General features: G+C 33.9%; 1 protein-coding gene across 2 annotated transcripts; it reads right to left on the bottom strand.

Annotated features, from left to right (window-relative positions):
• Window positions 1–9044: 9044 nt before the first annotated feature.
• Window positions 9045–13666, bottom strand: LOC112790633 (cyprosin). Of its 2 annotated transcripts, none has more exons than XM_025833119.3 (14): window positions 13458–13666; window positions 12911–13289; window positions 12261–12321; window positions 12003–12097; window positions 11787–11899; window positions 11466–11634; window positions 11346–11385; window positions 10966–11030; window positions 10743–10856; window positions 10586–10650; window positions 10335–10491; window positions 10110–10229; window positions 9674–9762; window positions 9045–9529 (listed from the first exon to the last, which is right to left on the bottom strand). In XM_025833119.3, the coding sequence occupies exons 2-14, from the start codon at window positions 13274–13276 to the stop codon at window positions 9445–9447; spliced, it is 1539 nt and encodes a 512-aa protein (XP_025688904.1). In that variant the 5' UTR covers window positions 13277–13289; window positions 13458–13666; the 3' UTR covers window positions 9045–9444. The 2 variants fall into 2 exon arrangements, with proteins under 2 accessions (XP_025688904.1, XP_025688905.1); XM_025833120.3 differs by having other exon boundaries at window positions 10586–10647.
• Window positions 13667–18794: the final 5128 nt, after the last annotated feature.

Raw genomic sequence — 18794 nt, 5'->3', positions numbered from 1 at the left:
GAGAGGCATGAGGTTTACACTTGACCCTAAGTCACACAAGGCCTTGTTGAAGGTCATTGTGCCTATGGTACAAGGTATTGAAAACTTCCCAGGATCCTGTCTCTTTTGAGGCAGTTTCTGCCTAGACAAGTCATCCAGTTCTTTGGTGAGCAAAGGGGGTTCATCCTCCCAAGTCTCATTTCCAAATAACTTGTCATTTAGCTTCATGATTGCTCCAAGGTATTTAGCAACTTGCTCTTTAGTGACATACTCATCCTCTTCAGAGGAAGAATACTCATCAGAGCTCATGAATGGCAGAAGTAAGTCCAATGGAATCTCTATGGTCTCATTTTGAGCCTCAGATTCCCATGGTTCCTCATTGGGGAACTCACTGGAGGCCAGTGGACGTCCATTGAGGTCTTCCTTAGTGGCGTTCACTGCCTCTTCCTCCTCTCCAAATTCGGCCATGTTGATGGCCTTGCACTCTCCTTTTGGATTTTCTTCTGTATTGCTTGGAAGAGTACTAGGAGGGAGTTCAGTAATTTTCTTGCTCAGCTGACCCACTTGTCCCTCGAAATTTCTAATGGAGGACCTTGTTTCAGTCATGAAACTTTGAGTGGTTTTGATTAGATCAGAGACCATGGTTGCTAAGTCAGAGTGGTTCTGCTTAGAATTCTCTGTCTGTTGCTGAGAAGATGATGGAAAAGGCTTGCTATTGCTAAACCTGTTTCTTCCACCATTATTATTGTTGAAACCTTGTTGAGGTCTCTGTTGATCCTTCCATGAGAGATTTGGATGATTTCTCCATGAAGGATTGTAGGTGTTTCCATAGGGTTCTCCCATGTAATTCACCTCTTCCATTGAAGGGTTCTCAGGATCATAAGCTTCTTCCTCAGATGAAGCTTCTTTAGTACTGCTTGGTGCATTTTGCATTCCAGACAGACTTTGAGAAATCATATTGACTTGTTGAGTCAATATTTTATTCTGAGCCAGTATGGCATTCAGAGTGTCAATCTCAAGAACTCCTTTTTTCTTCTGACTAGTCCCATTGTTCACAGGGTTCCTTTCAGAAGTGTACATGAATTGGTTATTTGCAACCATTTCAATCAGCTCTTGAGCTTCTGTAGGCGTCTTCTTCAGATGAAGAGATCCTCCAGCAGAGCTATCCAAAGACATCTTGGACAGTTCAGACAGACCATCATAGAAAATACCTATGATGCTCCATTCAGAAAGCATGTCAGAGGGACACTTTCTGATTAATTGTTTGTATCTTTCCCAAGCTTCATAGAGGGATTCTCCTTCCTTCTGTCTGAAGGTTTGGACTTCCACTCTAAGCTTACTCAATTTTTGAGGTGGAAAGAACTTTGCCAAGAAGGCATTGACTAGCTTTTCCCAAGAGTTCAGGCTCTCTTTAGGTTGTGAGTCCAACCATGTCCTAGCTCTGTCTCTTACAGCAAAAGGGAATAGCATAAGTCTGTAGACCTCAGGGTCAACCCCATTAGTCTTGACAGTGTCATAGATTTGCAAGAATTCAGCTAAAAACTGATGAGGATCTTCCAATGGAAGTCCATGGAACTTGCAATTCTGTTGCATTAGAGAAACTAATTGAGGCTTTAGCTCAAAGTTGTTTGCTCCAATGGCAGGGATAGAGATGCTTCTCCCATAGAAGTCGGGAGTAGGTGCAGTAAAGTCACCCAGCACCTTCCTTGCATTGTTGGCATTGTTGTTGTTTTCGGCTGCCATGTGTTCTTCTTCTTTGAAGATTTCTGTTAGGTCCTCTTCAGAGAATTGTGCCTTAGCTTCTCTTAATTTTCGCTTCAAGGTCCTTTCAGGTTCAGGATCAGCCTCAACAAGAATGCTTTTGTCCTTGCTCCTGCTCATAAGAAAGAGAAGAGAACAAGAAAATGTGGAATCCTCTATGTCACAGTATAGAGATTCCTTGAGGTGTCAGAGGAAAAGCAAAATAGAAGGTAGAAGTAGAAAATTCGAACTTATCAAAGAAGATGGAGTTCGAATTTTGCATTAAGGAATAGTGTTAGTCCATAAATAGAAGGATGTGAGAAGAGGGGAAGTAATTTTCGAAAATCAAGTAAAAGATTTTGAAAATATTTTGAAAAACACTAATTGATTTTCGAAAATAAAAGTGGGAAAGAAATCAAGTGATTTTTGAAAAAGAATTTGAAATTAGAAATAAAAAAGATTTGATTGAAAGTTATTTTGAAAAAGATGTGGTTAAGAAGATATGATTGGTTTTAAAAAGATGTGATTGAGAAGATATGATTTGAAAAACATTTTAAAAAAAGATTTGATTTTGAAAATTAAAAACTTGGCTAACAAGAAAAGATATGATTCAAACATTAAACCTTTCTCAACAGAAAAGGCAACATACTTGAAATGTTGAATTAAATCATTAATTGATAGCAAGTATTTTTGAAAATGGAAAGAAATTGATTTTGAAAAAGATTTGATTGAAAAGATTTGATTTGAAAAAGATTTGATTTTGAAAAGATTTTGAAAACTTGAAAAAAAATTTGCATTGAAAACAAAATCTTCCTTCTTGTGCATCCTGGCGTTAAACGCCCAGAATGGTGCACATTCTGGCGTTTAACGCCCAAAATGCTACCCTTTTGGGCGTTAAACGCCCAACCAGGTACCCTGGCTGGCGTTTAAACGCCAGTCTGTCCTTCTTCACTGGGCGTTTTGAACGCCCAGCTTTTTCTGTGCAATTCTTCTGCTGTATGTTCTGAATCTTCAATTCTCTGTATTATTGACTTGAAAAGACACAAATTAAAAATATTTTTGGATTTTTAATCATGAGGAATAATCAAAATGCAACTAAAATCAAATAACAATGCATGCAAGACACCAAACTTAGCAGTTTGTATACTACTGACACTATATGAGACACATAAACACTTAAGTCAAGAGAAATTAAAGATCAGAGTAATGAAATCATCAAGAACATCTTGAAGATCACTAAGACACATGCATGGATGCAAGAAGAACAGAAACATGCAATTGACACCAAACTTAATATGAGACACTAGACTCAAACAAGAAATTTTTGGATTTTATGATTTTGTAATTTTTTTGTGCTTTTTTCGAAAAGTAAGTGGAAAAAGAAAATAAAGATATCAAAATTCTTAATGAGAAGTCCAGGAATCATGCAATGTTTAGTCTAAGACTCCGGTCCAGGAATTAGACATGGCTTCACAGCCAGCCAAGCTTTCAAAGAAAGCTTCGGTCCAAAACACTAGACATGGCCAAAGGCCAGCCAAGCCTTAGCAGATCACTGCTCCAATAGCAAGATTGATAGAAATCAACAAGCTCTTGTGATGATAAGTTGAAACCTCGGTCCAATGAAATTAGACATGGCTTCACAGCCAGCCAGATTTCAACAGATCATCATGAAACTCTAGAATTCATTCTTAAGAACTCTGAAGAAAAAAAATACCTAATCTAAGCAACAAGATGAACCTTCAGTTGTCCATACTCGAACAATCCCCGGCAACGGCGCCAAAAACTTGGTGCGCGAAATTGTGATCAATACTTTTCACAAATCAAATAATCCCCGGTGATGAACCCAAAAACTTGGTGTTCAATACCATGGCATAAACACAACTTCGCACAACTAACCAGCAAGTGTACTGGGTCGTCCAAGTAATAAACCTTACGCGAGTAAGGGTCGATCCCACAGAGATTGTTGGTATGAAGCAAGCTATGGTCACCTTGTAAATCTTAGTCAGGCAAACTCAAATGGGTATGGTGATATACGAATAAAACATAAAGATAAAGATAGAGATACTTATGTAATTCATTGGTAGGAATTTCAGATAAGCGTATGAAGATGCTTGTCCCTTCCGTCTCTCTGCTTTCCTACTGTCTTCATCCAATCCTTCCTACTCCTTTCCATGGCAAGGTTAAGCAAGGGTTTCACCGTTGTCAGTGGCTACCTCCCATCCTCTCAGTGGAAATGTTCAACGCACCCTGTCACGGCACGGCTATCCATCTGTCGGTTCTCGATCAGGCCGGAATAGAATCCAGTGATTCTTTTGCGTCTGTCACTAACGCCCCGCCCTCAGGAGTTTGAAGCACGTCACAGTCATTCAGTCATTGAATCCTACTCAGAATACCACAGACAAGGTTAGACCTTCCGGATTCTCTTGAATGCCGCCATCAGTTCTAGCCTATACCACGAAGACTCTGATCTCACGGAATGGCTGGCTCGGTTGTCAGGCGATCAACCATGCATCGTGTATCAGGAATCCAAGAGATATTCACCCAATCGAAGGTAGAACGGAGGTGGTTGTCAGTCACACGTTCATAGGTGAGAATGATGATGAGTGTCACGGATCATCACATTCATCAAGTTGAAGAACAAGTGATATCTTAGAACAAGAACAAGCGGAATTGAATAGAAGAACAATAGTAATTGCATTAATACTCGAGGTACAGCAGAGCTCCACACCTTAACCTATGGTGTGTAGAAACTCCACCGTTGAAAATACATAAGAACAAGGTCTAGGCATGGCCGAATGGCCAGCCTCCCAATGATCTAAGATAGCATCAGAACAAAGATAACTACCCAGATATCCCAATACAATAGTAAAAGGTCCTACTTATAGAAAACTAGTAGCCTAAGGTTTACAGAGATGAGTAAATGACATAAAAATCCACTTCCGGGCCCACTTGGTGTGTGCTTGGGCTGAGCAATGAAGCATTTTCGTGTAGAGACTCTTCTTGGAGTTAAACGCCAGCTTTAGTGCCAGTTTGGGCGTTTAACTCCCATTTTGGTGCCAGTTCCGACGTTTAACGCTGGGAATTCTGAGGGTGACTTTAAACGCCGGTTTGGGCCATCAAATCTTGAACAAAGTATGAACTATCATATATTGCTGGAAAGCCCAGGATGTCTACTTTCCAACGCCGTTGAGAGCGCGCCAATTGGGCTTCTGTAGCTCCAGAAAATCCGCTTCGATTGCAGGGAGGTCAGAATCCAACAGCATCTGCAGTCCTTTTTAGTCTCTGAATCAGATTTTTGCTCAGGTCCCTCAATTTCAGCCAGAAAATACCTGAAATCACAGAAAAACACACAAACTCATAGTAAAGTCCAGAAAAGTGAATTTTAACTAAAAACTAATAAAAATATACTAAAAACTAACTAGATCATACTAAAAACATACTAAAAACAATGCCAAAAAGCGTACAAATTATCCGCTCATCAGCGTACGTGGGACATGGCTGCGTACGTGACTTGGCAAATTTTTGTATCCGTGCGTATGCACACAAGGGTATGCGTACGCACAAATATGCTGTTTTAAAAAAGTTGTATTTTTCAAGTCTAAACCAATTCTTTAGCTTCCCAAACTCCTTTTTACACCTGTTTAGAGTCTGTTAGTGAGCTTTAAGCCTTTGAATAAAGGTAAGCCTTTGAAATAAATGGAGAAAACATTTGGAAGAGTTTTGCAAAGTTTTAACTAATTTAAGGAAGTGTTCGTGAGGTGAGATAAGGAGTGATTGATGAAGATGATGATTTTGATGAATTGTAACTAATGAGTTGAATGACAATAAGATAGATGTGACCGGATAAAAGGCGGTGGCTCTGACTACTCGCTCCGGGTATGTGTTGAGGAAGTGTAAAGATGTTGAGAATGTATGGAAGGTGAATTGATGATTGACTAATTATGAATGAATTGGAATAATAATGAAAATGAACTTGAATTTGATTGTAATATGCCTCCGGGGAAAAGGCGAGATTGCTGGGTAAGATGCAATGGTGTTATCCACTTGCTCTTGTTAAGAGTTCGAAACTTCGGGTAAGATGCAAGGGTGGATTTCTGTCACCGCTTGCTCCGGGTTGAGAACTATAACACCACCTGGGTAAGAGGCAGGGTGAAGTTGTCCCCTGCTCTGGGTACGTGGGTAAGATGCAAGGGTCGCGGCATTATCTCACTTGCTCTGTGTTTGGTGTTTTGTTCAGGGTTAGCTACCGGACATGTCGGGTTCGGCTTTATAACCGACAGGGGAGACTCATCAACTATAAGGCAGGCATACATCACATGCATATGTTTACTTTGCTTATTTGTGCATTAATTGGGAGTGCCTATGTGAATTAGTATGCCTAATTGTTATACTTGCTACTTGCATTACTTGTACTCTAATTGAGTTTGCTATTGTCTGTGTGGTTTCACCGGAGTTTGGAGGACTGGATGAAGGTGAAGGATTAAGGGTTTTAGTTAGAGTTTAGTTAAGTTTAGGAGACCGAGAGAACCACCCCTATTTATGGTTTCCGTTCTAAATCTCTATATTTTATAATCTGAGTGTCGGAGTTCTAGGATTGCCTCTGGCTTTCTCGGGACCTTATATCTTATTTATGTAGGCATCCTTACCATGCTGAGAATCTCTAGTTCTCACCCCATACATATTTTGTAGTTTTCAGATGCAGGATATGAGACACCTCATTGAGGCATACTGGGAGCTTCAGACAGCGAAGATCGTTTGTGCTTTTTGGACTTTATTTTGGTTTTGATGTATATATGTAGATATTTATCATCTCCACTATATGTATATTATGCTTTATCCCTCTTAAAGGTTGGCTTTGAGAAACATGTTCTAAAAACAGTATTTTGGATATTTTGGGTTCTTGATGTATATATGTATATATGTATATATGCTCTGGCTGGTTTTAGCTTCGCGAGCCAGGTCAGAAGCTTTGGTATCTGTATCTTTGAAATTCTTTTTCTATGTATATATGTATATGTCACTTTGCACTATTCTCATCTAGTTTACGTTTATTGATTACGCGAGTGATGCACTTTTTTGTTTAACGCTATTTGTTGATTTTTCCTTCAAAAGACTCCTAGATAAAACCCTTTTCCACCTATATTATATATATGATTTTATTTTTAGAGGTTATAATACCTCGTTGCCTCAGTTTTATGACTATAGCATAAGACTTTGTGTAGTAGGGTGTTATAGGATATGGTTATAGTGCATCTCTATAGTGAGGAAGGAATATAAAACTATGAAACCAGCAAAATGAGATCATTTTAATTCTGCTAGTAGCGCTGGAAGGTAATTATGTGGTACTAGGAGATTTTAGTGCCATAGTAGACTATCATGAAAAGGAGGGTGGCAAGAGAAAACTAATTTTGTCTATTGATAACTTCAATACTTTTATCAATTTGGGTGGAATGGTAGATTTGGATTTTGAAGGAAGAAAATTCACTTGAAGTAACACTCAGTCTTGAGAGGGCTTGATTTAAGAGAATTTAGATAGATAGCTAGCTAGCCACAACAAGTTAGTTAAAAACATGCTCGACAACAGGGATTATTCATCTGAATGATCTAGGTTTAGATCATAGACCACTACTCTTGATTATATATTCAGAGCAGAGAAAAGTGAAGAAGCGCTTCAGGTTCTAGGAGAGATGGTGTGAGGATAAAGAAATGAACCTGATAATTAAAAATAGGTGGAATAGTTTGTTGGCTCTCCAATGATCTAGTTCTTTACAAAGCTAAAAAAGTGCATGCATCATTGAGTGAAATGGCAAAGGAGTAAAAGTAGTAATTTTTTGTTGCAAATCCAAGACCTTAAACAAAAAATTGAGGAGGAAAAAAAAAATAGAGGCAGTAGCGAACATAATTCAAGTTATGAGGATGGAGGAGGGGTTAGTGGAAGCTTATTTGAAAGAAGAGAGGTATTGGCGAGAAAAAAATAAGAGTCCAGTGGCTCAAATTAGGTGACCAAAATACCAATATTTTCATGCAAAGACTCAAACTAGAAATAGGCATAACTGGATCCAGAAATTTAAAGATAAAGATGGAATGATGTATCCAGATCTAGAGAGAATAGATCAGACTACCTAGAATTTTTTCGAGTCTCTCTTTGATTTGGTTGATGCAGCTAAGCCTACAGTTTTTATATCTACCATAAGAAGAAAGGTCACTAGTCAGGACAATTGAAGGCTTATGAGACAAATAAGTGCAGCAGAAGAGAGTTGTATTTTTAATAAATCCTTTTTCACCTTTGGAAAAAGATGATTTTGCTACTAAAATTTTTTAATTTCTCTGAAGCACTATTAAATTAAGCATGACATAATTAATGCAACAATGATCTTCTCTCAACCATACACATTTGTTTGATCCCCTAAATACTTAATGCTTTGACAATGATTCAAGTAAGATCGATTAGTCTATTTTGATTTTTTTTTGAGATAATTTTAAAGATTATGATGTATAAAATACAATTTATTATGAATAAAATGATAAGTAATAATCAGAGTGTATTAATAAAAAGAAGACTTACAAATAGCAATGTTTTAGTTGTTCGTAAATACATGTATTTTTTAAAGAATAAAAAATTTGAAAATTGTGATATGACTCTAAAACTGGATATAAGTAAAACTTAATGACTCAATGGAGTGGAGCTTTTTTTGGAGGGAGATAAAGCAATTGGGTTTTTGTGGTCAGTGAATAAGGTGATTAAAGGAATGTATAACTACAATGTCTTATTTTATTATTGTGAATGGTCAATGTAAAGATTTGTTTAAATATACAAGAGGTCTTCGACCAAGAAATCCTCTTTGGTTCACCAAATTTGTTTTGCTTAGAATTTTATAAAAAAAAAACAAAGTTAAAATATAACGCTATTGTGTTCATTTTTTTCTTTATATAATCTTAAAAATAAAAAATATTAAAAATAAAAATACAAATCATATAAATCTTACTTCTTTAGGAATCAAAAATCAAAATATTACTTTATTCTTTTATTTTTATTTAAAAAAAACACTAAAAATAAAAATACAAATCATATAAATCTTAATTTTTTTAGGAATCAAAAATCAAAATATTATTTTATTCTTTTATTTTTATTTTAATTTTAATGTATTTACTATTTCACATGTATATACGGTTATTCTCTCAACCCCTCCCCCTTCTCTTTTCTCTCTTCTCTCTTCTCACAGCGAACACCGCAAAGTCACAAACGAATTGAAAATTAATATCATTTCTTTTCTTTCTTATTTTTCATTAACGGGAATGCCATGTTATAAGTCTCAAGAAATCAATACTTGAAAAAAGAATATTATATCGGAGGACCCTGCCACAATACATACCAATACATACCCGGATTCGATTGCCGGATGGTGCAATTAAGCTTCTTGTTTTCTCCTGTTTGATCTTTAGTTCTTTACAATAACTACATAGATAAACAACAATGCAATGCCCCACAAATATCCTTTTAGTGTCCATCACCCTTTTCAACCAATGTTAAATGTCACAAATCTTATTAATAAGATCTACGAGCCATCATCATTTACATGAGGCCCTAATACATAGATATTGTGACTTTTTAAGGGGGCAGCAACCTATGACCAAAAATAAAAAAAAAGGGGCAGCAACCAATTATTTTCTGCTTCTGAGTCCTAAATGAAAATCTCCAAATTTTCTTAATAAAGAATCACTATACTATGCAGCTTCTGCAAACCCTATACTTTGATTACCAAAGTCAAACACAGTGTGATATTTCCCTAAGAAAATGTCTCCAAGAACCCTGCACATCATGCATTATTACTGTCACACACTTGAAAAGTGATAGAGAAAAATGTGTGCAGCAGGCTCAATTTTTTGCATTGACTTAGAAGCAACATAAAACATTAACCATATAAAACGTTGATAAAATAAATTATGGAATTACCATAGGGGACCTTGCGGTGGCGGCACATCTAGAGCAACAAAGCCACCATAGCAGACGCTAGAACTTCCTTCTTCAACTCTAAGGACATACTGTTAACGGGGGAAAAACAGCAAAAAACAAAAGCCAAAAAATAAACTAACTAAATAAGGAATACTGAAAATGTGGAAGATAAAGAAACAATAACCAAATACGGATTGCATTAAAGAACTTTAAAGTATGCATTTTACCAGACATTTTTTGTGAAAGGAAAAAGAAGCAAAAATGGGCAATGAGCCGGGTATCTCAAATAAATACAATTAACATTCTCACTTTTGTAGTGCCAAAACAGAAATGAAGGTAAAAAAATCATGTTGATCTAATAATAATAATAATAATAATAATAATAATAATAATAATAATAATAATAATAATAATAAAATAATTGCAAGACTCAAACCTGTTGTGGAGAAAGAGGAAAGGATCTGTTTCCAATTGTGAATGATATATGCGGCATAGCAGCAATACTATTACAATCTACAAATACTTGTCCCTCTGGACTTGGGAGCTTCTCACACAGCTTTTTTGCAAATTGAAATTGACAAAAATGGGAAAGATTGTAAGTCTAAGAACTATATATAAATAAGACAATTAATCTATACCGGTGTATCATAAGAACAGCAACCTCATCCACATATTTTAGTATTTTCTCCTTCAGATTACTTTGCTTGAGCTGAACTTGTATCCAGAAGACAATCATATCGCAAAAAGTACAAAATGGGCTCTCCTTGGAAGTTGAACCATCCAGATTTTCGTCATGCACCACTGTTTCGATAACATTACTGCATTTCAAAGGTAGCCAGATTTTATTAGAATTCAGAAGCAAAACAAAGGAACAAGTAGTCATGTAATAAAATTAGGGGAAAAAAGTTGTACTCCTTTTGATATTTGTCATGCGAACAGAGTCCAATGTTGGCACATAAAATTTCAGGATTTAGCTGCTGAGACATAAGGTATGTAATGGATGATTAATTTTTAGGTAAAACTGTGTATAACATTGTAAGAGTATTAGGGGAAAGGACAAAAAACAAACCCCGGAGATTAATGCATCCCATATCTTATCACCATAGTTGTGGATAATGCTTTTACACTCTAGACTCACATATCCTTGTGCTCCAATGGCATGGTTAATTTGAGTTACAACAGTCTGCAGATTGATGAACTAGGTAACTAACTAGTAAGAAAAAGATGCCAAAGTAAAAGGAAAAAGAAAAAGATGCATTAAAATACAAAAAATACTATGTCTGATATCATACAGTTGGACCAGCAATTGAAGAGATTCCTGAATCCACAATTGCAGCACAGCTACCCTCACATAACCCTACAATGTTTTCATAGAATTTTCCATTTGTCATTCAGAGCTACGATCGCAATACAATAGCACATAATCGCAGGCAAAACATTAATGCTACCCAAAATTGAACCAAAAGATGCATTAATAATTTTAGTTCTTGAATAGCCTTCCTAAAAAAGTTAGCAATAGATAGGTAACTTACTAATAAGATGCAATGCTTAGTAACTATTATAATATCTTGAAACATAGTATTCATGTCGAATCATAAACATAAGAAATAGTGAAACAAACAATGCATATAGCTTAAATATCTTGCTAGAAATCATAGAAATGTAAGAGAACCTGTTGATCTATTTGCAAGTAGAACATCTCCAACATCAATCTGAAGGTACAAGAGAAAAAGTTAATATTGACATGGTTGATGAGGAGTATTAGAGATGAAGTTCTAAATCTGGAATTAACCTGCCAGTAACCCTTTTGAGATATTGGAACATAAGTGTGTTCACCTCTAAAGTGTCTCGAGTTAATACCACCAAAGACAATCTCACCCCCTATCTCTGCCACTGGATCTTTATTTAGCCAAAGAGAGAAAACATTTTGATATATGTACCCTTGGTCTATCATATTGTACCTGTATTCATAGAACTAATCACTCTTTTGAAGAATCGTACTTTAAACTAGTCACACCACTAATCATGCAATATTGTTTAATAACTATATGATAAGAGGAAAATGAAGAAATATGTGAATTATTGAAACACTCAAATAAACAAATAAAGTTACCACACTGGTGTGACTTCTCCAATTGAAATATCTTTGAATCCAAGTCCAAGTATCCCATCATAATGCAAAGCTAAAAGGGCTAATGATCCTTCCTTTGTAATTTCAGCGAATACCTGCAGAATGGAAAGTACCCATCTGTCGATGCAACTAAGAAAGCATATGAAACTTAACAATACAGTTTGAAATAAAATAAAATAAAGAGGGTAAAATACTGACTTGGTCTTTGATGATGATATCCCCAACTTTTACAACATCTTGGCTGAAGAATCCATAAATGGATCCATGGCCATAAGGGATTTTGCAAGATGTGCCTAGATAATTTTCCCAATCAGTTCAACACCAACTTTAGAAACCGAGTTTCACAAAACAAACCTTCTGTTTGTACTTTGTACATATAAAACCAAACAGAAGCATGTCAAAAAGAAAAACATTATGATACATCATCAAATATCAAAATAATCCAAAGATACCTACCAATTTCAGTATAGGTGCTAGATATCCTTGACTTGTACTTTGAATGAAAATAGCAAGGAATCTGCATTGCAGTCACATTTATTTCTAAAATAAGTTCAATCTGAGAAACTAGCATTGTTCCCAAACCCATTATGTGAGGAAGAGTTTGTTTTTCATGTAAAGTTATCAAACTCTCGAGCAACCTCAAACTTTCACGAGTTTATGAGTTTAGATTCTCAAATCGAGTTTATGTTTTTCTGGTAAACTCATAGCTGAGTTTCTCGATTCGAAATTACCTAAGCTCCACGAGTTTAGATGAACTCTCGAGTTTGATTACATTTGCTCTGTTGTAGTCTTAAAAAAATCCGAAAACATTAAAAAAGGATAATTCAATTAAAAAGTTTTGCTAACTAGAGCAGGGCATTTTTTAAAGAGTCAAACAAAAATGTCTAACTTTTCAATGCAATAAACATGTCAAACTCTTCAGAAGTATTTCCAATTTTGGCTCCTTAAGCAGCACTGGATAGCAAAACCTTAACTAACTAACATGCTAACTGTCCACAAAATCAGCCAACAGTGTAGAATACGAGTTAAACTATACATGTATTTATACATAAATATGTGATGACTGATTTTTGGTGTGTACGTTACATTTAAGTTAACTAACTTACAGAAAAGATGCATTTGGAAGAAGGGACCCATAGGTTTGAGCTTCCAGTGTCAAACACAACATTGAAGTATTGTGGAGGTGAACCTATACTAATTTCCCCAAAATACTGTGAATCAAGATAATTCTTAAGATACACAACATTAGGAGTTGAATCTGTGTTAACATCACTCCCTAAATCTCCGGCATTAGAAGCCTTCTTGATTCTCGCAGCACTAAGACTATGACGGTCCAAATTCCTCTTTCTTAGATTAAACCTAACCAAACCACCATCACTAGAATCTGTAGAAGCCATAGAGAATCTTAATCTTCCACACCAAACACACATCAGAGAAATGAAAACCAGCACATACTTGAAATTGTAACCCATGATTACAAGTCATCTGGTTCAACATGACAAAAACAGTTTCAGTTAGTTTCTAATCAGACTAAAGAGGTCAAAGGTTCATAGTGAACTAATTAAGCTAAATACTAGAAAATTAGAGTTAATGAGTAACGATTAAGGTGTATTAGGTAGTAATAATAATAAGCATAAAAGTGAAATTACAAACCTGGTGAAGTGATGATGGTGATAAGTATTAATTATTAAGGCCAGAGGCAGAGTATTATGTATTATGTATTATTCATTCCAAATTAAATTGGACAATCCATATTGCTATTGGCTATTGGTCTTCCACCTTTTTCATTCTTGTACGCCTCGTAAGCACGGCCAGAACTCACAAACGTTAAGACTTGGGAAAAATATTTGTATACTTACAAATAGAATAAGGTAATTGCTATAGTGTCTAAAAGTATTTGTCTAATTTATTAAAAAGAGTTAAAATTAATATTTAATTTTAAAAATATAAAAATAAAGAAAAAGTACAAGATACTAATATATTATGTGTCAATTTATTGTCAATAATAATTAATTATTATATTTTAAATATATGTATAAAGAGACACATTTAAAAAATATATCTATAAAAACACTTCTATTAGATACAGTCATAAAAAATATATTTTTATTAGACACATTTGTAAAGACACTTTCATTAAATACAGTTATAAAAAAAATTGGTAAAAGTTGGTAGAAATATTATTGGTAACGTAGCAGGATTGAAAAGTAAATAATTATTAAATATTCAAAAATTGTCATAAAAAATAAATTAAGCAAAAGTTAGACACTAAGTTATAGACATCATAGAACTCACCGTAAAATACACTACTATAGGACTATTCTACTTAGAAAAGTTAAAAGTTCATACTTTTTTTTTTTATAAATAAGCGAAATTAATTTCGTTCGTCTATAAATAAATTTATGTGTTCTAATTTTTTTTAAAAAAAACTCATACTTTATTCTACTAAATATCTATCTTTGTATTTCAGTGTTTCCTTTTTCTTCTTTTGTAGTTGTTTGTTCATCATGTTTAAAAATAAAATGTTGGAAACTTATAATATAAGAAATTTGAAAACAGGAAAAAAAAAACTTGTTTGATGTCAAATTTAGATATCAAATACAGGTATTTACATTGAACCATACTCTATAAAATATAAACACTGAATAACTATTACTAATCAATTATTCATGTACATATTATATTTATAATTTTATAAATAATATAATTAAATTTGATTCACACTTAAAATCAAAATTATATAAGCAAAATTAATCTACACTCATAATGAAACATTATAAAAATATAATTAAACTAAACTTATGTTATAATTAAAAACGAATAAAAGTATAACAATATAATTGTGACTGAGTTTTGTGTTTTTAAAAGTTGGTTATGCTGGTATAAGAAAAATTTGATTATAGTATTATTAAATTTTGATTCTTTTTACATAACAATTTATTATTTTGATAGTTCATAATTTATCAAAAAATTTATATAGCAAACATATAATTAGCATGGTAAATACTTCTTAAACAATGGTTTAAAATGAGAAATTCAGAAAATCATATCTACTATGAAATTTCTAAAGTTCGAAACAAATTATCTATAATAAAATCATACATGTAGTTTCCCCAAAACAAAACAACAAAAAAAATCACATATTCCCCCTTTTTTTCTAGCTTGTTAAAAAAAAATTAGGAAGGAATTGTTTAAGACAAGTTAACCGTACCTAATAAACTTGAACCTTTTATGGAAATCACCGCGTAGTTTCGCCTTATGAGAGATGCCAATTTGTCAAGATGAGTCATGAGTATATTCATCAATGATATTTAGAAGATTTTAAAAAATTAGTTTAAATAGTTTAATATTATTTTATTTACTATTTATTAATTATTATTAATAATTATATAAGTTTACATATACTAAATCTATAACTATAATTCTTATATATAAAAAATTATAAATATTAAATTTAAAAAATAACTTTAATTATTGCCTATCTGTATTAGAGAGTATTTATTTGCAGCACGGTGCTAAGAGGATTGGAAGTTGCTTTCTTTTTAGAAACGTGCGCATTCCACTAACCAAAATTCCGGAAGGTTACCAATTTGGCACATGTTAATGAATTCTACTTGGATTCAGTCTTCTCCTCTCCTTTTGTATTGTATTCTATATTTCTATTTACTTCTTGGATTCTAGTTTCTGCATTATCCAGTATCAAAATATTTAATACAGAAAAGCTAAGGCACAACGTTTTTCATTAAAATTAAATTTTGAGTATAGTATTATTTTAATCTCTTTAGACTAAGTTTTAACTTTTTTAATATTTAAAATATGTTATTTTTATTTTAAATATTTTATTTTATTATATTTTAATTTTTGGTTAAAATTATTTTTTTTAAATATCCTTTTTCCATTATTATTATTGTCTTAGTTCTCTTATTCTTATATTATTTTCGATAAAATTTTAAGATTTTTTAATCTCAAGATATCTATGTAAAATTATTAAAAAAGAGAGTCGCGAGCACATAAACATGCCTAAATTCACTTTTGAATGGAATGCTTTACAACAAAGCATATTTTATATCTCGATAGTATCCATTTAATCCATTTGGTTTTAAATATCAATGACTTAATATTTTTAGAGAAAAAGATAAACTGATTTCTGACTTTTTGGTCCCCAGATATTTAAATCTTTGACCTCTTTAAAATCTGAATATATCGATCTCTGAGCCTAATTTGTTCAATTTTAAAAACTTTTTCACGTGTGCATCCGTATCAACTAGGTCAGTACAACGAGAGTTACATTTTAATTTTTCCATTGAGTCTAACAAACCCAATTGACACATGAAGGATCAATATGTTTAGGTTTTGAAAAGGTCAGAAACTTAAATATATTTTCAAATTATCAAAAACTTAAATGTCTACAAATCAAAAAGTAAATGACCTATTTGTCATTTTTTCATACTTTTAAGTAAGCAATGAGATGAACCTCAAATGCTATCGTTTTTTTATGAATTTAAGCTTTTCACTTATAACACCAATAAAGTATATCCCACATAAAATGAGATAATTTTTTTCAATGATATACTAAAAGACATTTGTTCTTGCATTGAAATGTTGAATATATATATATATATATATATATATATATATATATATATATATATATATATATATATATATCTTAAAAAAATACCGCCAAAATAGTGTAATATTAAGCAAAAATTTAAAACTTTATAAAAAATTTAAAATATAATTTTTAATGTTCTTTTTTGGATTGATTCTGATAATAAAGTATAAGTGATCATATTTCACTTAAAATAAGGTAGAACTATGATATCATCAAAGAAAAATTAGTAGTTGAAGTAAATTTAGAATTATTTCAATAAAAAAAATACTTGTACTAAAATATATATTTGAATTTGTAAATAATTATAAATTTATTTATTTCTAGTTGAACAAGAATAACCAAATTTGTTAAAGTAGAAATAGGAACTAAATTATAAAAATATATATTGTACTAGAAGTCTCTGGTACGGGTTGCGAGATAGATCGAAAACTTGCGGGACGAGGCAGTAGCCGGATTGTTTGGTTGGAGCGGCGGGGGGTGGTACCTGCGAAGACACTCTAACGCTCAAGTTAGAATGAATCTAGCTCCCCTTCATATAGCTTGGGGTAGTTATCTTATCTTATCCATTGAGATAAGATAGATATTTGACTTTGAATATTGGTTAGAGATTGTAGGGTCGGTTTGGGCCGTTAAAAGGAGGCCAAATCTCGAGTAATCGAGTTGGAGGCCGTTCCGGTGTGGGACCTAAAAACCAGGTCCGTAACAATTGCCCCCAGAGCGAGAGAGAGAGAGCGTGCCAGGTCTCATCACTGGAGGAACTTTTACTTGCCGTTGTGGCTTGGCAAGGAGCTCGTTGTTTAGTTTCCCTGGTCGAGGTTGGGAATTCTGGGAGTCCCTAGCCGTTTCATGGTCAGGCGAGAAACACGTTGTCTGGGTAGCGCGCACGAGATCGGTACCGTCGAGTGGTTTGAGCGTCTCATCACATGCCCGTTGCTCTTGCCGGAGGAAGATTTGTGATGAGTGGATTTTTGATGGTATAGAATTTCACAAATGAATTCTCGTTACAAGTATAGTTTCTAAACCAAGCAATAATCCTTTCATACAAAAGATTGTTTGTCACAAGTAACAAACCCTTAAATTTATAAACCGAAGTATTGAACCTCGGATCGTTCTCCCTAGGAATTGTAATGAAGTGTCTTGTTATTGGTTGTGAGTTATGTTTGGGGTTTTTAAGATTTTAGACAATAATTACAAATGGCAAGGAAAATAAACTAACAACTAACAAAGCTCTTGGTAAGATATGAGAATTAGAAGTCTTATCCTAGTTATCCTCCTCAATTGTGACAACAAATTGTCCATTTCTCTCACTTAGTTAACCCCTAACCATGGAGGAAATTCAAGTGGATGAATCAATTTGATTCCTCAAGTCCTAATCTATGGTGTGTAGAAACTCCACCGTTGAAAATACATAAGTGATAATGGTCCAGGCATGGCCGTGAGGCCAGCCCCCAATGTCTAAGATTGCATAAACTGATCAAAGATAGATACCCAGATAATAAAATGTCCTATTTATACTAGACTAGTTACTAGGGTTTACAGAAATAAGTAAATGATGCAGAAATCCACTTCCGGGCCCACTTGGTGTGTGCTTAGGCTTAGCATTGAAGCTTTCACGTGTAGAGGTCTTCCTTGGAGTTAAACACCAGTTTTCAACTTATTTCTGGCGTTTAACTCTGCTTTGCAACTTGTTTCTGGCGTTTAACGCCAGAATAGGGCAGAAAGCTGGCGTTAAACGCCAGTTTTCGTTGTCTAAATACGAGTAAAGTATGGACTATTATATATTGATGAAAAGCCCTAGATGTCTACTTTCCAACGAAATTGAGAGCGCGCCAATTGAACTCATGTAGCTCCAAAAATTCCATTTCGAGTGCAGGGAGGTCGGAATCCAACAACATCAGCAGTCCTTTGTCAGCCTCTGAATCAGATTTTTGCTCAGGTCCTTCAATTTCAGCCAGAAAATACCTGAAATCACAGAAAATCACACAAACTCATAGTAAAGTCTAGAAATGTAAATTTTGCTTAAAAACTAATAAAAATATACTAAAAACGAACTAAATCATACTAAAAACTATATAAAAACAATGCCAAAAATCGTATAAATTATCCGCTCATCACAACGCCAAACTTAAATTGTTGCATGTCCCCAAGCAACTGAAAACAAATTAGGATAAAAAGAAGAGAATATACAATGAATTTCACAATATCAATGAAACTTAGTCCCAATTAGATGAGCGGGGCTTGTAGCTTTTTGCTTCTGAACAGTTTTGGCATCTCACTTTTTTCTTTGAAGTTCAGAATGATTGGCATCTATAGGAACTCAGAATTTTAGATAGTGTTATTGATTCTCCTAGTTAAGTATGTTGATTCTTGAACAC

This window comes from Arachis hypogaea, chromosome 3 (assembly GCF_003086295.3).
Source record: "Arachis hypogaea cultivar Tifrunner chromosome 3, arahy.Tifrunner.gnm2.J5K5, whole genome shotgun sequence".
In the NCBI taxonomy this organism is placed as follows: domain Eukaryota; kingdom Viridiplantae; phylum Streptophyta; class Magnoliopsida; order Fabales; family Fabaceae; genus Arachis; species Arachis hypogaea.
The sequence above is the reverse complement of the archived record's forward strand: the minus strand, read 5'-3'. Positions and strand labels throughout refer to the sequence as shown.

Coding starts and splice junctions, on each gene's coding strand:
- LOC112790633 (XM_025833119.3), bottom strand. CDS start 13,276: ATGGGTTACAATTTCAAGTATGTGCTGGTTTTCATTTCTCTGATGTGT. Junction 11,635..11,786: donor GGAGAAGTCACACCAGTGTG/GTAACTTTATTT, acceptor CTATGAATACAG/GTACAATATGATAGACCAAG. Junction 10,230..10,334: donor TACTAAAATATGTGGATGAG/GTTGCTGTTCTT, acceptor TTTGCAAAAAAG/CTGTGTGAGAAGCTCCCAAG.